Here is a 27,582-nt window from a genome sequence, read left to right as displayed (position 1 = left end):
ATGGGACAAAGTGTTGGGGAAAATGATGAGAGGGGAGGAAAAATAATAAGTCAATGCTTATGTTTTGCGTTCCCTCGAGAAACTTTGCGTTCTTTGCGCGTGAACGCAAGTTTCTCCGGGGAACGCAAAGAGTTAAGCAGGCGAACGCAAACTTTCTCTGGCGAACGCAAAACACTTGCGAGAGAAAGCAAAAGCATTGGCAAATAACTTTTCCTCTCCTCTCATATTCCTTTTCTTCACCATGTCCCTATAGGCTGCTCGATACATTTCACATATGGTATTACAATCTAAATTAAGTAAAGTTAAAAAAAGAAAAATAAGTAACTTTAACTTGGCCAGATTACTTTGCAATATGGGCTACTCTGTTTCAAGCAGGCCTTCATTTTACTCAAACAATATAACTTTAAACTAGACCATGCTTTTAAAGTGAATGCTTTACTAGAACATCTAAGTAAATAAAACTGTAGCCTAGATATTGTGAGTAACCTACTACATAATAGAAGTAATACCAACCCGAACACAAAGACCTCACATAACGGTAAGATTCGTCGGATCATTTTTGAGGATTAATGTGTCATTTTGAGTATAAAATGAACAGATGTTGTTACTAAACCTAAAACGATGGCAAAGATAAAACAGTGTAAACACAGCTGTGAAACAGTGAAAAATGCAACCTTATTAATTTGTCATGCCTAAGTGCATGATGGGAACACCCTGTCAAAAAGTTGAGTATTTTACTTAATTTTACGTTGATATTTACAGGTTTAGATTGAATAGGCTACTAATATAGAATTTACTTTGTTTTTTAAATTATTGCCTTATCCAGGTACATTTGCTGTAGTATTTACTTAACCAGAATCATCAGTGCATGATTAAAAATAATACACCTACCGCGGCTCTAGAAATGCAATAACCTTATTTAAATTATTCTGATTTGCTACTAATTTAGTTTTGGTTACGTGAATAATGGATGTTTGCTCTCTAAACGTAGCTACCCACATCTTGAGGATTACATTTAAAAAATATATATTTTGCACATAGCCTATATGGAAATAATGATACATACATTTCAGGATGAATTGAAAATAAGACTGAAATGAAGTTAAAGCTCCTTCAGAAATAATAGTTTCACATTAAATGAACGCTCACCTGTCAGCTTTTCATCTCATCTCACCTGTTCTCACGAGACAATGAGCTTATTTAGTTTTATGCATGGATGTCTTTCACTTATTTGGAAAATACATGGACATTGGTGCATTTGTATATTCATTATTTATTTGATTATCAAGCATGATCAAACCTTTTTTTGTACATTTATCAATTACCAATACAACACCAGAAGTTCAATCCTAAACCGTGAATAGATCCATTAGTTAGAGTACACTGACCACTAGTGGCTGTTCAATGCAATGATTCACTAACTACAACACACACTGATTATTATAAAAGCATTTCAAGTCAACAAGTCAATTTTATTTGAGAGTAAAAAATAATAACAGTAAGACACAGGGGAAAAAAAAGCTCTCAAAAGTGAAGAGTCAACCGTATTATTTGCTCGGGGAGAAATCCCTTTTCTGTGAAGACTTTTTTGGAGGGTTTGACGCCTTTGAAAAGAAGCTTTCACTTTTACAGAGATCCGTAAATGCAGTTCAATGGACATACAGTAGCTACAACGGACACGATGAAGAGGAAAATATGATACAGGATAAACAAGTATTTGTCAATGCTTTTGCGTTCTCTCACAAATGTTTGCGTTCCTCTGAGAACTTTGCATTCGCTAGCAAAGAACACAAAGGTTTTACGCTCGAAGCCGCGAAAGCTTCTCGGTGGAACGGAAAAGTTTTTGAGAGGGAACAAAATACATTTGCTAGAGTAAAAAGCCCACAGGAACATGGCGAAGGAAAATTATTTGAGATGGGAGGAAAAATCAACAAATATTGACAAATATCAACGCTTTTGCGCCCTTTTAAATGTTTTGCGTTCGCTCGCAAACTGAGCAAAGAGCTCAAAAGATTTTCTGAGCGAATAAAAAGTTTGTAAAAAAAAAAATTTTTTGCGAGGAAACAAAGTTTTCAGCGATTTTTTTTAATTTATTTTTTTGCACAAAAGTAGCCTATTGACGTTATTTTTCCTTCCATCTCATGTTTTCTCGCGCCACATTGGCGTACGACTGAACACAAAAGCATTGACTTGATTTAATTCCCATCTCATATTTTCAGGGGCTCCATACAATACTACGCTGCAAACATTCCGTGTTTAATGGCTCACATTACTGGCATCAGTCAAACAAACTAAGAATGTTTATGAGTTCAGGCACTTCGGCTCTACAAAACAGACCAATGTTACACATAAAAAGATGTATGAACAGCCCTTAAAGTGAGGATCTTATTAAAATATAACAGGGCAAACATGGATCTAAAATGAAAAATTTGATCCGAGTAAATAATTACCAAATCAATTTCAGTTCATAAAACATTCACACTTTTAAGACACAATGCGATAAAGTTCATGGTGCAACATGTAAGTTTGATGTTGTGGTCAGCAGCGCCCCCTACTGGTACAAACAAGAGGCTGATTCACAGTGAGCACAAGCATCGCCCTAGATTGAGTTTAAAATCACACAGATTCGAGCAAGAAAGTTCAGTAACACAGACATAAAAGCATATTATATTCGTTTCATCTAAAATAATACTAGAATTCAGAGCAAAACACACTATTTGATTGTTTTTTTCCCCCCTCCAAACCTGAAAAACGACAAATCACAGAGAGCTACAGTAAACGACAGATCATTCCTGCATTCCATTGTAACAGTACAAAGAAGCCAGTGACCACAGTGTGTTTTCGAGCAGAAAGTGGCACTGAGAGGGAAGAAGTGTGTTCAGGCGTTTAGTCGAAGCCTTGCCAGTCGCTTTGCTCAGAGTCGTACTCGAGTTCGGCTCCCACACACCGCACGCCCTCCAGCAGCATCGGAGTCCCGTGGAGACGGTCTGAGGAAAACAGGCACTAAAGTGAACGTTATCAATTCAACAGCATCGCCGTCGCACAAAACAGGCGCTTTTAACTTCTAAAATGCTGCCGTCAGTACAAGTTAAGCTCAATCGCGAGCATTTGTGGCATAATGTTTATTAAAACAAAAAAATTATTTTGACTTGTTCCTCCATTTCTTTAAAAATTGCAAAAATCTGGAGATTAATCACTTACATTTGACAAAAATAGGCCCCATTCATTTCCAAAGTCAAATACTCAATATGTAAACATGATTTTAATGAGGGAAATTTCGGTCTAAAGTTTCAATTTGACAACCCCATAAACCCTAAAACGATTACAAAAATGATGAATCCTGAAAAAAATGCATCAGTTTTCACAAAAATATGAAGCTTTAAAAATTGATGATAATCAGAAATGTTTCTTGAGCATCAAATCATCATTATTATGATTTTTGAAGGATCATGTGACACTGAAGACTGGAGTAATGATGCTGAAAATGCAGCTTTTATCACAGGAATAAATTACTTTTTAAAATATATTCAAATAGAAAACAGTTATTTGAGATTGTAATAATAATAATTCACAGTATTACGGCTTTTACTGTATTTTGGTTCAAATAAATGCTTCCTTGGTGAGAAAAGACTTTAAAAATCTTGCCAACAGTAGTGTAATATGCACATTTTAACTGAAGAATTCATGTAAATACTTTTAAGAATGATACGCTTCACATTTATGCTTTAAATCCCTCAACAACAAAAAAACTTTTGCTTCCATTTCAAGATTTTTGCTTAAATTATTATGAATTATTATGAAAAAAGTTGAAATTATTTTGTGCTAATGAACATTATGCCACAAATTTTCTTAAAGGGATAGTTCACCGAAAAAATAAAGAAAATTCTGCCTCATGTTGGAACACAGAAGAAGATTTTTTGAAGATTGTTGGTAATTAAACAGTTGATGGCAGACATAGACTTCCATAGCAGGAAGAAAATACTTTGTGTGCCGTCAACTGTCAGGTTATGACATTCTTCAAAATATCTTCTTTTGTGTTCAACAGAAGAAAGAAACTCATGCAGGTTTGGAACAAGTTGAGAGTGATAATTTTTTTCTTTTCCCAGTGAACTATCCCTTTAACTTGTATTGCTCCTGGAATATTCCTTTAATAAAGGTTTACTCCAGAACGCCAGTAGAGGGCAGCAAACAACCTCACATGTGATCTCCTTCATTCAGGGCATCCTTTAACAATGTGCCTTTAAACAGTGTCCCAAAATATCACAACAACCATAACTCTCAGTTATTAGCCAGTTTGGCTGTTAAGATCGGTCACTTACCCATGACACGGGCGTGAACTTTGACCTTCACACACGCGTCCTCTTTGCTCTCACTAAGAATCTGCACCTCCTCACACATCACTCCCTCCTGATGGGCCATGTATTCACACGTCACCCTCAGACCTCCTGAACACAGATACAGAGGAACATCATTACACAGGTTCATCTCCAGGCATTGTACATGAATGATGTGAGTTTGTTTAGCTCTGGTGACATGAGTTCAGCTGGACGAGTGTGTATCCATTAATGGACACATCTCCTGTCTGATGTTTATTCAGCATTTCCTGGAATCATGCGCACACGATCTATCACGGCAATGGAAAATGCCTAAAGCTGATGTGAGCTGTCATTTCAGTGGCAGACAGGTAGCCCCGCCCCCAAACTAACACGATTGGCTGAGACAGAAGTGGACATGTTGGGACTCTCACAGTATTAATAAGTCTAAGTTTAAGCATTAATGTTTAAGTGGTCGTTCACAAATAATGCTTTTAGGCAATCTATTGCAGTTTTATCAATTGTTTGTCTATGTAAACATGCGTTAGATTTTTTAAAATGTTTATTTATTTGGTGATGCCCAAGAGCACCGCTAGTCTTCCTGGGGTCCACACAACACTTAAATATTATTTATGCTATTTAAAAAAAGATATACACAAAACATTAAAATGACAAATGGTCAATGACAAATCCGAGTCTTACAACAACAAGCCTAGCATATATTCAAGATTTACAACCATCTGTGAATGTACAAAAAAACTAATGTTTTACACTTATAAGTCATCCAATTAACTTTTGTGCATAACCGCCTAAAAATATGCTAATCCAATGTGTGTCAAAGATGAAGTTTTTGTTTTTGAAGGCAGAGTCGTGTTAAAAGAAAGCCAACTACGACCACTGTCCTGCGCCTCCAGTTTTTAAACACACATTAAACTGCAATATTAGAAGGTATTAAGCACTGAATATGACACACTTAACCTTTAAATTCACCAAATGTTGTCCATATGTGCCTAAAAGCTATTTAGCTGCGCACTGAATAACCCATAAATGCTTTGTTATTCTAATACCTGCAAGTACGTTTTTAAAAACATGGTTTTTATTTGGTCATCAGATCAACAGCACTCAGAGCGTGTGCGACTTGCCTATTCAAGAACACATATACGCGCTGAAGAATCTTTTGTGATCATGCTTTCCTCATACAGCACTTGCTCATCCGTTCACATTAAATAAACTCTTAGAAATAACTGGTTGAAACCGGATCTGAGAGCCTTTCACTGGAATATCCTGTATGACTCTCGTGAGATTTTATTCTTAAGGGGACGTACATCTCAACCATAGTTTATTTGGGGGGGTGGGGGGTGGGGGGGGTCTAGACACACTTAAATGCTTTCATAAAACACTGTATTAATTAAAAAAGTCAATAACATTCCAATAAACAACAACATAATATAAATATATTATTTACTATCCAATCTTTTTTCTTCCAAAAATAAACAAATATAAATATCCATCCATCCATCCATCCATCCATCGCTCTAACCATCCATCCAACCTCCAACCATCCCTCTAACCATCCATCCATCCAACCTCCATCCATCCGTTGCTCTAACCATCCATCCAACCTCCATCCATCCGTTGCTCTAACCATCCATCCATCCAACCTCCATCCATCCCTCTAACCATCCATCCATCCAACCTCCATCCATCCGTTGCTCTAACCATCCATCCATCCAACCTCTATCCCTCCATCCATCCATCCCTCTAACCATCCATCCATCCATCCCTCTAACCATCCAACCATCCCTCTAACCATCCAACCATCCCTCTAACCATCCAACCATCCCTCTAACCATCCAACCATCCCTCTAACCATCCATCCATCCTCCATCCATCCCTCTAACCATCCAACCTTCATCCATCCATCCAAACATCCGTTGCTCTAACCATCCATCCATCCCTCTAACCATCCATCCATCCCTCTAACCATCCATCCATCCCTCTAACCATCCATCCATCCCTCTAACCATCCATCCATCCCTCTAACCATCCATCCATCCCTCTAACAATCCATCCATTCATTATTCTAACCATCCATCCAACCTCCATCCATCCATTGCTCTAACCATCCATCCATCCAACCTCTATCCCTCCATCCAACCAACCTCTATCTATCCATCCATCGCTCTAACCATCCAACCTCCATCCATCCATCCCTCTAACCATCCATTCATTGTTCTAACCATCCATCCAACCTCCATCCATCCATTGCTCTAACCATCCATCCATCCAACCTCTATCTATCCATCCATCCATCCATCCATCGCTCTAACCATCCAACCTCCATCCCTCTAACCATCCATCCATCCAACCTCCATCCATCCATCCCTCTAACCATCCATCCATCCCTCTAACCATCCATCCATCCCTCTAACCATCCATCCATCCCTCTAACCATCCATCCATCCCTCTAACCATCCATCCATCCCTCTAACCATCCATCCATCCCTCTAACCATCCATCCATCCCTCTAACCATCCATCCATCCCTCTAACCATCCATCCATCCCTCTAACCATCCATCCATCCCTCTAACCATCCATCCATCCCTCTAACCATCCATCCCTCTAACCATCCATCCCTCTAACCATCCATCCGTTGCTCTAACCATCCATCCATCCAACCTCCATCCATCCATCGCTCTAACATCCACCCAATCATCCATTGCTCTAACCATCCAACCTCCATCCATCCATCCTAACATTCAAAAGGCTCGTAAAGAACTTGGACACTTAAAAATGCATGTCATTGCATTAAATCCGTGAGGGGACTGCAGGGCTGAAGTGTTGACGAGTTATGAAAAGCTAATAATTAATATAAAAACCTAATGATCAATGAAATCATAAAAATGTCAAGTTAGAAATATTTAAGATAAAAACAAACCAGCACGTCATGTGACCATTCAATTATTGAAATATTAACTTAAATAATTTTAGGTCAAAGGGTTGACAAAAGTTTGTGAATCCCTTCAATAAGCCACCAAACACCAGAACTAACGTTTCTTCATCAGCGTGTTCAGTCAGAAAGCGATGGGACGTACCATCTGAGGACGCGGTTATATTAGTGATCCGCAGGTTTGGATTGGGGATCGGGGCTGGACACACGTCTTTCCCGAGCTCTGGCACCTCAGGCAGTGTGAACACGATCTCATATCGGTGCTGCGCTTTCAGGAAGCCCACCTGAGGAGATCGAGAGAAGCAGAGAGGTTATGAGTTATCTATGATGATACGAGTCAAGCTGCTACTTTTGATGAAGATCATGGTTTACTGTGATAATAAGTTCACGTTAATTAAATCTTAGCTAACTGATGAAATAATCTTATGAATCATAGTTTACTTATTATTAACAAATTCATGAATCAGATGTAACCCTTTCGAATTTAACATTCGTAGTTTTCCTTTATTCCTAGTCCTAAAGTATATTTATTTGTAACTACGGTTGATTTATATACCATAAAAGGAAGTTTCTGCATTTTAGGTGCAGTACTATCATTAACCTCTAGAGGGCGGTTGACGCTGTGGTATGTTGAGAGTCAACGTATGTTAAAAATCAGATGAAGAAGCCTGCTGAATATGTACGCACGAGGTTTGCGCGTAGCTGCAAAGACGATCTACTTTTCATTTGTTTCTTCGGTTCAATGTGCATATTCTTTATAAAGAGTCATATTAATCGTCGAGGTCGTTTATTTATCCTATTGCTGAGGAAGACAACCGGTTAATGCTTTTGGTTACTGGTTTTTCTTTTACAAGAACTCTGATTGGTTTTTTTTGAATGCTGATTCGGTTTGAGTGATCTACCAATTCGCCTTTGGCTAAGCCACGCCCTAGAATGTATATTGACCAATCACAGCGCAGCCAAGAACGAGCTCCCACAGAGGGTCCGACACTTTTTCACGGCGCTCCATTGACTTCAACGCAGGCGGCTCATATTTTTGGTCTCGGCAGGCTATTACGTCGTCGTTTTATAAAAAAATATGGTTAAACGTTGTGCCGGGGGCATTTGTAACACAGATACGCGTTTCCCAGAGAGGTTGGAGGGGGGTATCCGTTTTTTCCCCTTCCCAAAACCGAAGTTAAATACTGACAAGTGTCGTCTTTGGATTAAACTGTGTGGACGTCCTCAGTCAGCGAAACCCCTCAAGGATCAACAACACACTTTTGTGCTCTAAGATACATTTAGCTTTTAACCTTACTGTGAAGTTATAGTTAGACAGTTTTATGCTGGATTAGATTTATGATTTCGGTTCTCTGCCCTAATTGTTGATACGCTAGCACACGCTGCTAATAAATACAACTTTATACTCGCGTAGTCCGTTTGCTTTGTAAATAATAACGATTATAGAAGTGAATAGAGACCTACCCAGCTTTGCATGAACAGTGTTGCTCCTGATATTGTGAGTCACAGCCTCCGTCTCGATTAGGATATGCGGTGGTTCTGGTTCATTGTTTGACTGTGACCGTTATGCTTTTGCCTGTATTTGGATGCCTTGTTGTTGCTCGCGTTTCACCGTATGTCTTGAATAAAGCCTTTAAACGCACACTGCAGACACTTTTGCCTACTTCAATCGGACACTTTATTTGCTGCTTTATAAAAGTTTGATAAAATTTTAGCAGGAAGAGCTGTCACAGCATAAGCCATGTTGATACCAAACCAGAGCCCAGATGAAGTTGTCGGAGGTAGCAACAGTAACTAAGGGGGGCGGGGCTTAGCCAAAGGTGAATTGAACGGCGAGCCAGACCCTGATCTGCTACTTAAAGAATCATCGTGGTCCATCACGGATGCACACAAGAGAGCTAAGCACATACATACTAACCGGGTAGCAACACAAAAGGCCTTAACACACAAAGACATTGAAGCTCTTTACACACACACATGACCATTGGAGCTTTACACATGAACATTTGAGTTTTATACATATAGACAATTGAGCACTTTATATACAAAGGATCCAGAACAAATTATTGAGACTGTGTTTTATTTTGTTTCATTTTATTTTATTTCATTTTTGGTATTCACATTCAACTTCGGGTTTGATATGAATCATTTTGTTGTTGGTTCATAGTGTTGAGTGGAAACCAGACAAAGAGTCAACTGTGAGAATATTGTTTATATTGAATGCGAATTATTGTAAATAAAATTGCCGGCTGGTAATTATCTGAAATTGATTTGGTCCACCCTTGTACTCTTAAATCCTCCCAGAGCCGAACCTAGTCTGAATTTAACCTCTGTAGAGTAACCTACATTAAATACTACATTCGTCATCCTCGTTACACATAGTTGATTGCTTAATTGATGATGACATCATAGTTTGCTGATATTATTAATAAAATGAATCTGCCTTGACTGATCAATGATGAAAATATAGTCAACATATCTTGATGAATTTAGAGCTAAATGATAATTTATAACATGATAGTTGAATAATTTATGAATGGAATGAACTGTAGGTGCAGAAGACATTAAATAATATCTAATATATGATCCGCTAACTGGATGAAACGGCAAAAATATTCTGTCAGATTAAATGTTCATTACTTATTGAATATAAGGAAGCAAAATGGGATAATAATTTGAGGGTTATAAACTAATGAGCTCTGGTGGGAAAGAGAGTGACAGAACTCATGCCAGGAAACCTTGAAACTGCATCTGGGTCTCAGCGAAAGATGACAGAATCACATGACGTCTAATCGGACCAGAGTCCTCATCAAAACATAATAATCGAACCGAGAGACAGTCCAGAGGTGCAGGTGTTCATATACTGCGGTCTCCATGGCAACGCAGGGCAGTAACGGGGCAGTCAGATGGAGGGAGCGAGAGCATGTGCGATGAAAAGAGTCACAGAATATGACACCCACTGTGGGGTGAACGCTACGCGAGCATGTTTGTCTATCTTGTCTCAGATATTTGCGAGTAGGAGGAATGAAAAGACTGAGTCTCTCTGTGCCATCAAATATATTCAAAAACTCACTGTTCTCACAACAACAGCAACTTGTGCACAGTGAACTGTCACAACAAAACAGACCTTGTTTACTTTCATAATACACACTCCATTTTTGTGTGTTAATTAAAAACAAAAACAAAAGAGTCATCATAATAACATACCAATAAACAAAAACATTAGACTATTTACTATCCAATCTTTTTTTCTTCCAAAATTAAACAAATATAAATATCCATCCATCCATCCAACCAACCATCCAAGCATCCATCCATCCATCTATCCAATCCATCCATCCATTCATACAATCCATCCAACCATCCAATCCATCCATCCATCCAAGCATCCATCCAATACATCCATCCATCCATCCAAGCATCCATCCATCCATGCATCCATCCATCCATACGATCGATCAATCCATCCATCCATCCATCCATCCATCCATGCATCCATCCATCCATACAATCCATCCAATACATCCATCCATCCATCCAAGCATCCATCCATCCATGCATCCATCCATCCATACAATCCATCCATCCATCCATCCATCCATCCATCCATCCAAGCATCCATCCATCCATGCATCCATCCATCCATCCATGCATCCAAGCATCCATCCAATACATCTATCCATCCATCCAACCATCCAATCCATCCATCCATCCAAGCATCCATCCAATACATCTATCCATCCATCCAATCCATCCAAGCATCCATCCATCCATGCATCCATCCATCCATACAATCCATCCATCCATCCATCCAAGCATCCATCCATCCATCCATCCAAGCATCCATCCATACATCCATCCATACAATCCATCCATCCAAGCATCCATTTATCCACCCAAGCATCCATCCATCCATCCAATCCATCCATCCATCCAAGCATCCATCCATCCAAGCATCCATCCATCCAAGCATCCAACCATCCATCCAATCCATCCATCCATCCATCCATCCATCCAAGCATCCATCCATCCAAGCATCCATCCATCCATCCATCCATCCAAGCATCCAACCATCCAACCATCCATCCAATCCATCCATCCAAGCATCCATCCATCCAATACATCCATCCAATACATCCATCCATCCATCCAATACATCCATCCATCCATCCAATACATCCATCCATCCATGCAAGCATCCATCCATCCATCCATCCAAGCATCCATCCATACATCCATCCATACAATCCATCCATCCAAGCATCCATTTATCCACCCAAGCATCCATCCATCCATCCAAGCATCCATCCATCCAAGCATCCATCCATCCAAGCATCCAACCATCCATCCAATCCATCCATCCATCCATCCAAGCATCCAAGCATCCATCCATCCAAGCATCCATCCATCCAAGCATCCATCCATCCATCCAAGCATCCAACCATCCATCCAATCCATCCATCCAAGCATCCATCCATCCAATACATCCATCCAATACATCCATCCAATACATCCATCCAATACATCCATCCAATACATCCATCCATCCATCCATCCATCCATCCAATACATCCATCCAATACATCCATCCAAGCATCCATCCATCCAATACATCCATCCAATACATCCATCCATCCATCCAATACATCCATCCATCCATCCATACATACATCCATCCATACATCCAACCAGGGTCCGAAATTAACACCCGCCAAGCGCCAAATGCGGGTAGATTTTCCATTTGGCGAGTAAATCTCAAAAGGCTATCCGCCACACTGGCGGGTGAATGTTCATACCAAAATAGTAATGTAATAAAATGTTTTTAATAAAATGTTTGTCCCGCCATAGTCTTATCTGATCGGTGAGTAGCCGAATGTAGACGAACTGCTGCGCGTGTGAAGGGGCGCATGTTTAACTGAAGAACGAGCAGAGAGAGAGCGAGTCCCGGTCGCGCGCGCGCTCTCTCTCTCTCAGCTTCACCGTCTCCTAAGCGCTGTCTTCAGCATCCGAAATTAACACCCGCCAAGCGCCAAATGCTGGTAGATTTTCCGTTTAGCGAATAAATAATAAAATAAAATGTTCGGACACTCGGGAGGTCGTGAGATATTGCACACGTTACGAGTCAGTTAAACTGATATTCGCTTCAAAGCAGCTGGTACACGGCACGACTGTCCGTGAGCTTTCGCGCTAAACACAAGAGACCGGAGTTTTCAATGTTGCAGGCAATAGCTTCAGATAGAAAATGACAGAAATGTGTGTGAACAGTAATGGACAGATTATGAACAGCTAAATGAACAGTAGCCATTCCTTTCAACAAACGAGAGAGAGAGAGAAAGACTGAGAGTGTGTGTGTGTGTGTGTGTAAAATAAAAAATAAAAAAATTATTATAGCCTACATTTCAAATTTTGCTCTGGACAATTTTTTGTTTGTATTCAACATAATACCTTATTATCTCAATTAAATGTACTGAAATTAATGTATATGTGACACAAAAAGGCTGTTTATTATTTTGGCCGGTAAAAAATATGCTTGGCTGGTGGATTTTTTCATCTACCAGTCCCCGTGGCAGGTGAGCCAAAAAGTTAATTTCGGACCCTGCATCCAACGTTCTTTTACCATGTTGCTATGTGGTTGTTAGGCCATTGTTGTTTATTTCATACTGAACCCATTCCTTAGAAAGGTAACACACCTCTCTCTCGAGCAAGCCGCATGATTTGCGATATTATTCAGCTTCACACATTGTAAAACGAGTTGCACACACACACAAAAAAAAAATTCAAAAGATTCAAAAGGCATCAAAAGGTTATGGAACAACTAATCAGGAGTTAAAAATAGTGTCATCACAGCCGTGGGCGAGCGGTTAGATCACATGCTCTGACATATTGACCTGTGGAGCTCATATGCAACCAATCTGGCTTTTCCTGATCCCGTTCGCGCTCTTCAAATTCCAGGTGCAGCTCTTGGCATGAGTTCTGTCAATGCCTTCACATAACAAGGCATAATAACAAAGAAGCTAAAGAATTGATGTGAGCTGAGAAATAAACTCTGTGTTCGTCCTGTAATATGAACTCCTATACTTGACTAAAGACCATCAAATAAGGCTAATGAATAACCTCAGCTATATAACTCGCTCACCTTAACCAGGAAGTTCCCGGTTGATTCGGGTATCACCATGACGACGGAGTCGTGCAGTTTCTCGTCAAAATGCACGTGCGAGTGAGCGGCGGCGGCCGGTTCCTCAGCGAAGCGAACACCCCCCGTCTTAGACGACGCTGCAGAAGAACAAAAGCAAAGCACTTACAGCTGCGCTAATTACACACTGCCCACAGATTTACACACATCCACACTGAGAGGCGCTGAATGAAAAATGCTCAACAAGAAGCTTTCAAAGTTGCAATTATTCAAATCAACCATGCCATTTGACACCCGAAAACCCTGAAAGACCTTCCGTCTAATATCAGAGATCTTTTCATTTCTTAAATCAAAGAAAGTTACAGCAAAATGGGCTTACATTCAATTTAAAACTTAATTTCCATTTAGAAGGTTTTCTGCCAAAATTCATAGACTAATGTATTTTAAATAACGAAATAATTTAATTTCTTTAATCAAAGAAAGTTACAGCAGAGTGGGCTTACATTCAATTGAAAGTGTTTTAAATCAGTTTAAAAACACTTGGATGTTTTTTTAATTTTTTATTTTAACCTAAAAATGGAATTAAAAATGATTTTGACAACAGGAAATGACATTATGAGTATTAAGCCTAACAAAACGGTTTTTATTTTTATTTTTCAAGTTTGTCTCTCAGTCTCTTTCCCACAGGATTTATTAGGGATTGAAAACTGGCTTTAGGTTCACTGTGTTTTTAGGGGATGTTTATGTCTAAGATGTGTTCATGCATTCAAAAACGGCTAGATGGAGCACAACAAAATGAAACCAGAAAGCAGGAGTTAATTAAATTAAAAAGATGCATCTTTTCTGAGAGGGTTTTACAGTGCAAGCTGTCTAACACCTTCAGCACATTCAATGTGCCAATTACAGCACCAGCACTAAAAATATCAAAACTAAAAAAAGAGAAAGAAAATCCCTAGCAATGTTCTTCCCGGCTCTCCTCTTTTGCAGTCTGATTTAATAAAGCAGGAAGCCAGGCCTTCAGGGGTGTGTTTCTCACACACAGATCACACCAGGTCTTGAACTAAAGTGCGAGATCAATGCCAATTCTTCTATTAAAATCCATTTGTGTTGCAGGATTAGTGTAAAACTGCTTTTGAGAACCCACATATTCAAGTACAGTAGTTACATTATTGTAGTAAATTCACTTCCATTCAAAAGTTGGTGTGTTTTTAAAAGAAGTCTCTATTCTCACCAAAGCTGCATTTATTTGATAAAAGTGTTTTCTATTTGAATATATGTTAACATGCAATTTATTTTTGTGATTCAAAGATGAATTTTCAGTGTCACATGATCTTTCAGAAATCATTCTTATATTCTGATTCGCTTCGATTGGCAATATTGAAAAAGTTGTTTTCAAAAATGTTGTGCTGCATTTTGTGGAAACCTTTTTCTCTAAGATTTGGGATGAATAGAAAGTTAAAAAGCCTTTAAATTGAAATAGAAATCTGGTACTACACGGTTATCCGGACCACACGATGGCCTAAGCCCTAACCCCGCCCCTAAACCTACCCGTCACTGGGGTTAAGACCAATTATACGATGGCCTGCCCCTAACCCCGCCCCTAAACCTACCCGTCACTGGGGTTAAGACCAATTATACGATGGCCTGCCCCTAACCCCGCCCCTAAACCTACCCGTCACTGGGGTTAAGACCAATCATACGATGGCCTGCCCCTAAGACCGCCCCTAAACCTAACCGTCACTGGGGTTAAGACCAATCACACGATGGCCTACCACTAACCCCGCCCCTAAACCTACCCACCTACCCGTCACTGGGGTTAAGACCAATCACACGATGGCCTACCCCTAACCCCGCCCCTAAACCTACCCGTCACTGGGGTTAAGACCAATCATACGATGGCCTGCCCCTAACCCCGCCCCTAAACCTACCCGTCACTGGGGTTAAGACCAATCATACGATGGCCTGCCCCTAAGACCGCCCCTAAACCTAACCGTCACTGGGGTTAAGACCAATCATACGATGGCCTACCCCTAACACCGCCCCTAAACCTAACCGTCACTGGGGTTAAGACCAATCACACGATGGCCTACCCCTAACACCGCCCCTAAACCTACCCGTCACTGGGGTTAAGACCAATCATACGATGGCCTGCCCCTAACCCCGCCCCTAAACCTACCCGTCACTGGGGTTAAGACCAATCATACGATGGCCTGCCCCTAAGACCGCCCCTAAACCTACCCGTCACTGGGGTTAAGACCAATCATACGATGGCCTGCCCCTAAGACCGCCCCTAAACCTACCCGTCACTGGGGTTAAGACCAATCATACGATGGCCTGCCCCTAAGACCGCCCCTAAACCTACCCGTCACTGGGGTTAAGACCAATCATACGATGGCCTGCCCCTAAGACCGCCCCTAAACCTACCCGTCACTAGGGTTAAGACCAATCATACGATGGCCTGCCCCTAAGACCGCCCCTAAACCTACCCGTCACTGGGGTTAAGACCAATCATACGATGGCCTGCCCCTAAGACCGCCCCTAAACCTACCCGTCACTGGGGTTAAGACCAATCATACGATGGCCTGCCCCTAAGACCGCCCCTAAACCTACCCGTCACTGGGGTTAAGACCAATCATACGATGGCCTAAGCCCTAACCCCGCCCCTAAACCTACCCGTCACTGGGGTTAAGACCAATCATACGATGGCCTACCCCTAACCCCGCCCCTAAACCTACCCGTCACTGGGGTTAAGACCAATCAGGGATGACTATACGGGACTAAAAGACACACGTGTGGTCCGGATAACCGTATAGTTCCAGAAATCTTTTATAACATTATAAATGTGTTCACTGTCATTTTTGGTCAGTTTAATGTGTCTTTTTGAATCTTATACTAACCCTAAACTTTTGAACGGTCTCCAAATGCTCACATCTGGACCCACAGAGCACAAAGCCCACCGTAATGAACATCAGCTTTGGGGATTTGTCCTTCATTTTCACTCTAAAATCCTCCATGACTGTTCAAAGCCTCTGCCAAAAAAAATAAAAACTGCTTTTATTGTAATTTGGAGATAAGACATTACAATAAATTTCCTTTTTTGTGTGTGTGTGTGACGTTTTATTATTATTTTGAATCTAAATTAAATTATAAAGTAACTAGATTACATTTTCTGAAAAACACGTGCATGCTGATTTCTCATGCTAACCGTGTTTGTCGGAGCATTTCTATGTGGTTGATAGAGTCTTCTGCTGGTTTCTTACATTTACATTCATGCATTTAGTAGACACTTTTATCTAAAGCAAATCAAATTGCATTCAAGTTACAAATTTGATCAGTTCATGCACTCCCTGGGAATCGACCCAAGATTTGAATGCCATGCTGCACTGTTTGAGCGACAGGTTTCTTACTTGTCAAAGAGCCCACTTCCAAGATATTCTAGTTTCTAGATAGGATTCAATAAATAATGTTAACAACTCACCTCTCACAAAAAGCCACATGATTTAAAGTGCCCCTATTAGGCTTTCTTGGATATTATCTTCCATTTAATGTGTAATATAGCGGTTTGTCAATGTAAAAGGTCTGTTTCAAAGATCAAAAAGCACGATAAATGCAGTTATTGTCTCCTAAAAGAAAGAAGTGATTCTGAACTGCCTGAAACTCAATTCCTGAACAAACCTATGTAGAGGTGTGTAACAAATTTGCATAAAGCCAGTCTATGGTCTTCATTGGCTGCCCGTGAACACTTTAGTTGTACAGTATCTGAGACTGGAAGAGTTTGGTTCGTGTTGAGAAGTTGTTTTCAGTGCTGTGTGAATCCACTTTGAACTTCAAGCAATTCAAAATGAAGAGGACTTGTGCTGGATTTGATCTGGAAAAACCAACGGCATCATTCGTATCACTGTGTATCAAGTGCTGAGAAAGATCCAGGGATGAAATTAAGAAATGTGACCCTGGACCACAAAAGCAGTCACATGGGTCAATTTTCTGAAATTGAGATTTATACATCAACTGAGAGCTGAGTAAATAAGCTTTCCATTGATGTATGATTTGTTAGGATATAACAATATTTGTCTGATATACAACTATTTGAAAATCTGAAATCTGAGGGTGCAAAAACATCGAAACATTGAGAAAATCTCCTTTAAAGTTGTTCATTTATGTTCACGATTGTGCAGCATTCACTCACAAAAATAAATGTTTTATATATTTACAAAATATCTTCATGGAACATGATCTTTACTTAATATCCTCATGATTTTTGGCATAATGTATTGACGCATATGTATTGTTGGCTTTTGCCACAAATATACCCGTGCCACATGTGACTGGTTTTGTGATACAGGGTCACATATGGTATTGGCCGTTTGGTTTCAGACATGCACTATAAGCGGTAGACCAATCACAACAGACTGGGCCATTTGACCAACAATAATAGTGTCAATAATACAGACATTAGTTATAAAGTATTCAAATAAGTGCCTTATCACACATGGCAATCGCACAATATGCTGTTAAATCTGAGTGGGCTATAATGTAGTGCCGGCACTGGGGACTCATCTCATGAAATGATCGGACATTGACAGACATACCGCTGATTACATCAGGGACTCTTTGGATCCCTGCGCTACGAATAAAAATAAATGACATTTACGATTCAGAGGAAGTCATAAACGAGAGTAATAAAACAACAAGATGGTGTCGCCAAGATACTTCACATTCACACTCAAACTAGCTTCAATAAACATGTACATTTACATTTTATCCAAAGTAACTTATGAATTAAGAGAATCACAAACAATTAGTCATATAATAGCCAACAATATTTGGCAATGCACAATGCCAAGTTTAGAGTATGAGAACGATTATCACACAAACTGGAGAAGAAGTGAAATGCAGAAAAGTTAAGATAAATCTTAAGAGAACTATATTTGAGCATATTTTAGTACAAGTATATTTTACAAATATAAAAATGAAATCTGGAGGGTCAGTGTTAGCCTGCAGCTGTATGTCATGTGGCATAGAGGTAAAATTACACCTAATGTAATGTAATCTGCACGGGACAGGACGACATTTGTAGTATGAGTGATCACATAATTGGCCTCATTACAGAGGTTATGGGACTCCAACGGTTGGCCCAATGTAGAGGCTATAAACACACACACACGACTAACAGACCTGCCAACTAGTGTCTCGTGGTCTTGGATATTACCAAGGTAATATCCAACACAGAGAATATACACGGCATTTAATACTGTCCTGGGACGGAGATGGGAAATCTAGATTTAAACTTGATGCATAGACACTGCAGCCTACATTTAATAACCTGTGAGCACAACAGACTAGAAGCTTATTATCGTATAACTTCTTATTTATCCCCACACTTCACGGGTCCATCCAAAAACCCAAGGTCCGACCCGGGAACCTCGGACACGGGTCGGGTTCGGTATTACTTGCCTTGGGTATTGGGTAATTTAAAATAACTATGCTTTTTCCGAATGGACCCGAGACGACCCAAATTCTTTTCAACTATGTTGGGCATTTAACAATGTTATTATTTAAGGGCGTTTTCACACCTGAAAGTCTGCACCAAAGTTCATGTTTTGATACATTTTATACATTCAGTAAGTTTTGGTTTGGTTTCACATTGCAATTATGCGAACGCACTAAATAACTTTACATGACAGACTTGCGTCCCGTCGTCATCATCTACAGGTGAAACTTGAAAAATGTGAATATGGTGCAAAAGTTCATTTATTTCAGTAATTCAACTTAAAAGGTGAAACTAATATATTATATAGACTCATTACATGCAAAGTGAGATATTTCAAGCCTTTATTTGTTATAATTTTGATGATTATGGCTTACAGTTATGAAAAGGCTCTCCTCAGCTCATCGGGCAGGCAATAATATAAAGTAATAAGTAGGGATGCACAGAATCCAGGATTCGGTTTCGGACTCGGACGAATATTGGGCTTTTTGACGGGGTTTGGTTTCTGCCGAACCTTAGAATTTTTTTCCCATCGAACCCTAGGCTTGCGCTACGCTGGTCGACGTCACGCCGCCGTTGATTACGGGAAGGTGTTTACGTAGGTGGACCATGCGAATGCAGTAAGTTGTGAGAAAGTGAACATGGAACTCAGAAAAAGTGTTGTTTGGCAGTACTTTCGGTCAAAAGAAGGCGATTCAAGTCGAGCTACATGTTCAATTTGCAATGCCGATTTATCTCGCAGTGGCAAGGACCCTAAACAATACACAACATTGACGCGGTTAAAACATTTGCGTATGAAACATCCGAAAGAATACGAGTTGTGCCTGAAGGAATCTACAGACCGCAGCCAAAATGCAGCAACTTCAGGAACGGCAAAGGCATTAATGTGTTTACTGTGTTAATGGACTGAGGATGGGAGTAGGTTTCGGTAGAATCTTAACCAGTGGATTCGGTATTCGGCCAAACCCCAAAAATCTGGATTCGTGCATCCCTAGTAATAAGTAAATAAATAAATGAAAGTAATGGAGCAGCGGCCAAATCAGTCAGAAGGACACCGGGATTTAACCTGACTGACTGCGGCTTGGACACGTCAATGCCGTTTACGTTCGGGTCCAGTCGGGTTAGAAAATAAATGCCGTTGGGTCAGACTCGGGTCTAATTTTATCGTCTCAGTCTCGGGTTTTTCTGTTAACAAAATATATATATTTATGCATGTTGGTTCCGAATAAGAAGTGATTTAAGTCGGTATTTCAGGACCCAAGAAAGACCTCAACAAGTAGGACCAGAAGAATTTATCTCCATGACTTTCAAGGCCCAAATGTCTGATAAATGCCTGAAAAGGTGGATTGGACTAAATCATATTTGTTCTTTATGTATAAATGATCTAAAAGCAATTCCGTTCTTCTTATTGAAAGCAGAAATGCTGCTGTCTGGCAGCGACCAGAGATCGACAGACTCTGTAGTAAGCGAATGCTCAGTGGTGCTGTATAGAGGTTTAGATTATGAACCTCATCTAAAACTTCACACCGTAGCCATGGCAACGGCGAGAAATCTGGCCCTTGAGGAACAGGACATTTCCAAAAAAGCTGTTCTGGGGTCAGTTTTGTGCTTTAATACACAACGACACAGCCTTGGTTTGGAAGATGCTTTGTGAATGTCGCACAGCTGCCCGAGCTGAAGAAACCGTAGATGTTCTGATGCAACAATACACAGCATGACAACAGACCCTCTGCCTTCATCCAAAATGAAACTTTATCGCATTCATACACAAAAACAAAATGGAGGCCATCTTTGTGCCTCCAGGATGGATTGATTACCACAATAAGTGGTGGAAAGACAGCAGCCAGACATTGTCTTTTGGGACTGTTTCCGACGACTCTGAAAGGCTTCTCAGACAGACGTGAGAACACACACACGAGCTCTCGCACATTTCCTGATAATAAGAAACAGCCCACATGTTTAGCAACTGCTGAGTCACCACCAACTGAGCAAGAATTCATGATTGTTCTCGCTTTATTAAAATCTCTGAAGCCTCATTCCTGAGAATGAAAAAACCAGCAGGTTGTCAAAAATCATAATAAGCAGATTGACATTTTTGAAAGGCAGTTTAAAGTCAGTGTGGTGGGAATCGGGATTATTATTTAAAAGAAAATTAAAAGCGCATTCAACTTCCTACATTTCTTTCCTAAAAAGCATTTTTAAAAGTTGTCATACACTACCGTTCAAAACTTCAAGTTTATAATGTCTCTTATGCTCACCAAGGCTGCATTATTTGATCCAAAAAATGTCATATTGTGAAAAATTATTACAATTTAAAATAACGTTTCCATTTTTAATATATTTTGGAAATTAAATTTATTCCTGTGATGCAGAGCTAAATTTGCGCTCAATAAACTGATAAAAAAACAACAAAAAAAACATTCTGGGTTCATTGATGAATAGAAAGTTCGAATAAAACAGAAAATGCATTTAACGGAAGCACCACTAATAATTAATGATAACATTCATTTATATATTCATCAGCAGTAGTACAGTATATATAGCATTTGATAAATCACAGAGGAATTGAGTTTCTTTACCCAAAAAAAGAAAAAGTTTTGATTTCTGGCCAATTTGAAAAATTAAACACAAAGTTGATGTAAAAATGAAAACCTTCAGTTGAGAGGGTGGAAAAGAGAGAGAGAGAGAGACGTACCTTTCTTAGCAGTGGCCATACTGGCATCAATCTGGACCAAACGCAGGATTATCTTCTGTTACGACCTCATCGTAGATATCACCTGACCTCAAAACAACCCTGAGAGAGAGAGACAGAAGCAGAACCACACAAAAGAGAAATCAATAAACAGAAGCTGATAGATGATATAGAAGAAGAAAAAAATTGTGTAAAGATGGATTTTTAAAACCAAGAGTGGGGGAATATCATACTCTTAACACCGCTAAGAGGCTTGCATTGCTTCTGTTAAATCTGCCGCATGTTTCCATGACACACAGTGAACTCGGCCAGCTGTACGGACCATAATGCAACAGGACAGACTCACCATAGAGTAGTGAATTATGAAGAAAAAAAAACACTCAGGAAGAGAGCTGGATTAAAGCATCACTGAGTAGTTCTTCCGATTCTTATGCCCGGTACACATATGGTTTTGGGCCGTCCCAGACGAAAGATGGCCAATCGTGGCGATTGATTTCTGTCATCGTGGATCCTAATCGCTGGATCTACAGTGAGAGAGGCTCAAAAGACGCCCGTTGTGTCAGTCTTGCGACCAAAGATAGCCTGCGATCATCTCTCAGTGCAACCCTCGTCTACTGACTAGCCAATAAACATGCAACATGAAATGGCGTATTGATCAACGCGACATGCGCTAACTTAAAACTACTGTCCTCAAGCTCAATTTGCAAGATTGTCATGGCATTTTCTCAAGCCATGACCACGTCCATATTCTCCTCTTTTTTTCCCAGCGCACATAAAAACCACAATTGCCAAAGTTTGATTCATCTTGCTCTGTTTGTTCACCACTAGCTCATGCTGATGACGTTTACTCTTCTATATTAACTTGCGTCGTAGCCTACGATTCAACAGGATTGCGTCCTGACACCGATTGTCGTTTACGAATCCCCACGACTCCCTACGTCAAACGGATCAAGCCAAAATCGTGTAGTCTGAACCGAGCATTAGAGAAATCTGTGTTTCACAGACGTACTTTACATTTTTAATCACGCCAGAATCTGTGTTTTTCTCACACAACCTCTGTAAAAATTGTTATGCAGATGATGTTTGAACGGTCAGCGTTTCTTAAGTTTCAGACGGTCTTTGTCTTTCGATTACTCCACTCTTATTCCTCTGGGTGATGAATGTGCCTTTTATCAGATCACATCTTTCTGCAACTCGTTAGAAAACCGCTGTGACTGGAATGAAAGAATATTATATGGAGGGACTTCCTAATTCACCGGGGACTGGGAGCTGAAAAACTCGAGTGAGAGAGAGAGAGTAGTATTAGTATTGTTCACGAAAGCCTATCAAATCTACTGTCAAACACATACTGCAAGAACCAGGATGTCAAGACGTTAACGCACATCAGAGAGAAGAAAGCTTGATGACGTAATTAAGTGGCAGAGAGCTCAGATCTTCATAACCACAGCAGTCATTCAGCACTGGGACATAGAGAAAAATAATAATCATTGCTATTCTCATTATAACAAAACACTCAAGACTAGCCATTTAAGAACGATTATTCCTGCCTGTTTATCCGAATAATGAAAGATATAGAGAAACTGCAGAAGGTAGACAGTAGAAAACAATCAGTTTCAAAAGGAAGCCTCACTATTTATTTTGCTTATGCTTAAGGGTTAGTGAAGAAGTAAATAATGTGTGTTACTTTTCTAAGCAATCATACTTACGTTTTCCCCAGGCAGACGATACAGCTGACGGAAATATCATGGAAACTCTATTAATTTTAATTTATACATTTTTTAGCAACCACTCAGAATACTTCAGCAACACAATGGCATTGTAGCAGTGACTTTTGACACCATCACATTTTCTTATGAACGTAAACAAATTATTTATCTACTGCATTTGTTGCACAGTGCGCACCCAGATGAAGCGATTGCACCAAATGCAATAACAATTTGTTTGTGCACCAAATGCAATAAACTTGTTTTTAATGCACAAAATGCAATAGATATTTTTTGTGCAGAAAATGCAATAGCTAATTATTTTATGCACCAAATCCAATAACTATTTTTATGTACAAGATGCAATCTTTTTTTTTTTGTGCATAAAATGCAATAACTGCAATAACCATGTATGCACCAAATAATATGATTTTTTTGTGCAGTAAATGTTAGAAATACGTTTATGCACCAAATGTAATAAACATTTGTACGCACTAAATGCATTAATTTATTTTGTGCACAAACTGCAATAAATCATTTTGTGCATCAAATGGCAAATTCAGCAACAATTATTGCATTTGGTGCACAACAATATTTATAACATTTACTGCACAAAAATAATCATATTATTTGGTACATAAATGGTTAATAGGTCCAAGGAAATAATGATTTATTGCATTTGCAATCAATGTTATTTAGTGTTCTAGTTATGAACACTATGAACACATTATGTTCTAGTGTTATTAACTAATATGTTTGTGCTCCAAATGCAATAACTAAATCATACTTTTCAAAGGGTGTGGTTGCTAATTCCAAATTCCACAAATACACATGCTATCCTTGACTCACTCAGTCTTTTTACTTTATTATTATTATTATTATTATAATAGACCCAATATTATATTATACTAAAGTTTAAGATGCTAGGAAAAATATCCTGTTGAAACTACAGTAAAAAACATGCAGCTGTGGTTGGGTGTGCCCCTTAATATATTATTATTTATGTCTACCCCTTTTCTATATTCACAAATTACTTAATACATTTAGAAAAAGAAGTGCAGACATAATACGCAACTGCGCATGTAATCCGATATCAAAGCACAGATTTCCCTCCATCATCTCTAGGCTACATCACACACACACACACACACTTCTGCTGAAGTGTGAACACAAGCGCTGCAACAGATATGAACCAGTTTTCGGTCTGTACTAACATGCCACAGAGAGAGGAAACTGGGTCAATGTCTCATATGGATTGCTTTAGCGAGGACATGTATATGCTCATGTTCACCCTTCACAACCTAAACATACTCGGCATGCATCTTAATCCTGAAAGCCATCTGGAAAAACACGAAATCCCAGGAGAATCTGCTGTGGCTTCAGTCAGTCATGCATTCTTCGCTAATTGGACACTGTGATTATCCTGAGGCAAAATACTTTGAGAAGAATGAGCCCTAGCCTGAACTTATAGGTTGCAAATATTATTTAAATGCATCAAAAATGCATTCAGTCTGTTGCATTACAAACGATTAATGAAGCTTTCCGATGCTGATGCTGAGACAGAAATGCAGATCTGTGGGGTTTGGGACTTGAAAGACTCCACGGACGATTAAACTATGAAATACTGACTTCTACCGCGTTTAAAGCGGAACCGATGGAAAGACATTGCATTTTTAAAAGCAAAAGGCTTGAAATACTCACTTATTCTCATTGATAGTGGGCTTCTGCTGTGGTTGATTACAGTCTATAACTTCATAAGATGTTACAGAAATGAAACATAACCCGCCAAAAAACCCAAACCTCCAGTCAGAACCACCCGACTGCTGGTCTGCGAGCGACTGATCGACTTCACACACACACACACACACACACACACACACACACTTAATAGAAGCACAACTTCCGCGTTAATCACGTGGTTTCTGCTGTTGCGCTGCGTTAACAACGCGTTGTGATTCATAATAACAGTAATAACTCGGACTTTATAACGTTTGTATCTCACAACTGAGGGAAAAAGTGTCATTCCTGGTATTCGGTGCCTTTTGGCCATCATAAAATGTAGAAAATCAGACTCAGTTTTTGTGTAGTCATGATAGCAGCAGGGTGATGAAAAACATTTGAAACAATATTCTGGTTAAGGTCGGGTAGATGTAACTATTTATGAAACAAAATAAATGAAACAGAAGATCAAAAATGTCCAGTCCACCCTGTTAGGGAGAGATAAAAAATGCCTTGAATCAACACTAAATTCAACACATTTTCAAATAATTCACTTTATTCAACCCATTTATTCGTGCATTTTCAACAGCAAGCACTATTGTGGTGTAAACTGTGGTTTATTAAGATTTGTATTTATATATAAGACGAACAGAGCCTCAGGTCTCCTGCGATATGGACATATACTGTCTCCACACGCCACAGAGTGTTGTGGGAAAGCTTCCTTCACATTTGTTCCTCCTCCCCCCACTTCCTTCTTTACACATTATTCTCTTCACTCAGTTCACAGTTTTAGGGAGATTATATACAATTTGTATAATACAAACGATAATGTTCTATGTCAATACAAGTGAATAAACAGTTGTGGTGGAGATTAATTATGTAACTAACCATAGAAATCTTAACTTTACATTTTAAACTTATGATAAACTTTTATCACACTTCCCTTTTGAATGTCGGATGATGACTAACTTTCCATTCCAGATCTAACAATAAAACTAAATAATTCTTACTTCCTTTTATTTAGGATGTAGACGAACTTTCGATATGATCTAACCTTCTAACAAACTTTTGACTTTAATGTAACCTTTATTGGTCAAATGGACTCAATGTTCTGTTCTTTGACTGTATTGTGAAATGATTGACTGAAATATTAACCCTTTACAACCCACTGAGCAATGTGACGTCGGAGTGACGTCTTTACTATGTCATTTTTGGACGTCCAATTCATAGGCGTCGATTTCGGTAGAGATTTCGTCATGAGTCATTTTGTACCCACCACTTTTTTAGGGTTGCTAGTATAGGGCTGTAACGATACACCAAACCCACGATTCGGTTCGTATCACGATTTTTGACCCACGATTCGGTTCGTATCATGATTTTTTTTTGGGATTACAAAAAAAAAATCTTCATGTTTTCGGTGCTGATGCGGAGGTGTTCATGTAACAAGTTCATGTAACATGTAAGGGTGGCGCTGCCAATAAAGCACCTAAAAGCTGTCACAAAGAACCGGCAAAAGTAATGATTATGAATATGTCAAATATAGAAAGGGGACATTTTAATTGTTTATTAATAAACAAGTGTTTTCTGTGTCGGCTGCAAATATGAAGTTGACGATGCTGACTCGCGATCTTCGCAGTAGTGAACGCGCCGGAGAGAAATGCACATTTCATACGGATTAGCCTACATCTACATAGCCTAGTTTTCTCTCGTTTTGAATTGCTCTGTTTAAAAGTATGATTCCAAGCGTTCTGTAGATAATAGATATATTTCTCAGGTCTGTGAGGCAAGTAGGCTGTGCTGAGTTTCTGTTCATTTATGAGACGAGATCAAGAATGCGTCGGCGCCTCCGTGTCGTATCTAGTCTGCTTTACTTATTATTTATTAAATCCAGGCAATTGGTTGATGATACATTGATTAAAATTAAGATACATTTAATACAAAACGAAAATCACTTTAAAGAAAGGCTTTGTGCTTTCTGTTTGAAGTCTCTTTGAAAGTTTTAAAGCAGTCCGAGAACTGTCACGTCCGTAACATTTGTTTTTTCCTCATAAATGCGAACACGAAAAATTCAATTAAATAACATTAATACTTTATGTTCTGCATATAGTAGCTTGGAGAGCTTACATTAGTAGCTAAGCTACAGGACATTGTCTTTCAAAACATGACCTGCGCGAAAGAGAAAAAAAATTTAGCCTATGCATCATTGTACCCAGCACTTCTAAAAAATGCTCTTCCGAATGCGTCTCTGTCCCCAGCACATTTCAAACCAAACTGACGCCCATGGTCCAATTCGATCCAAGGGGTTGTTTTGTAACGCCAGGCGACGTCTACCGCACGTCTAATGTTGACGTCTGTGGGACGTCCGTGGGGTTATGTGGACGTCTTTTCAACATCAAATTTAGACTAATATTAAACTTCTATAACTGTAGTCAATGCAAATCCCTATTGTAAGATCATTCCCCACATTGGGGGGTGTTTTGTCTTGGTCTGAGTATATAAAGAAATGTTTCAAGAGGCTCAGGGCGATTTTGGTGCCAGATCAACACATAATGTCCTCAAGATACTCTGCATTGTGTATCTTTT

General features: G+C 39.4%; 1 protein-coding gene across 1 annotated transcript; it reads right to left on the bottom strand.

The window, feature by feature from the left end:
* Positions 1-1,254: 1,254 nt before the first annotated feature.
* adisspb (adipose secreted signaling protein b) lies at positions 1,255-25,238 on the bottom strand. Its single transcript, XM_079588975.1, has 6 exons — positions 24,982-25,238; positions 21,581-21,679; positions 13,401-13,537; positions 7,410-7,548; positions 4,320-4,445; positions 1,255-2,987 (listed from the first exon to the last, which is right to left on the bottom strand). The coding sequence occupies exons 2-6, from the start codon at positions 21,597-21,599 to the stop codon at positions 2,887-2,889; spliced, it is 522 nt and encodes a 173-aa protein (XP_079445101.1). The 5' UTR covers positions 21,600-21,679; positions 24,982-25,238; the 3' UTR covers positions 1,255-2,886.
* Positions 25,239-27,582: the final 2,344 nt, after the last annotated feature.

This window comes from Phoxinus phoxinus (genome assembly GCF_949152265.1).
Source record: "Phoxinus phoxinus genome assembly, chromosome: 2".
Classification (NCBI taxonomy): Eukaryota; Metazoa; Chordata; class Actinopteri; order Cypriniformes; family Leuciscidae; genus Phoxinus; species Phoxinus phoxinus.
Note: the sequence above shows the minus strand (reverse complement) of the source record. Positions and strands in the feature narration are given on the sequence as shown.

Bases quoted from the DNA above. Each gene is read 5' to 3' on its own strand.
- adisspb (XM_079588975.1), bottom strand. The intron at 7,549-13,400 runs GTGAGCGAGTTA...CGATCTCCTCAG, and splicing joins CCGGGAACTTCCTGGTTAAG to GTGGGCTTCCTGAAAGCGCA. The intron at 4,446-7,409 runs GTACGTCCCATC...ATCTGTGTTCAG, and splicing joins TATAACCGCGTCCTCAGATG to GAGGTCTGAGGGTGACGTGT.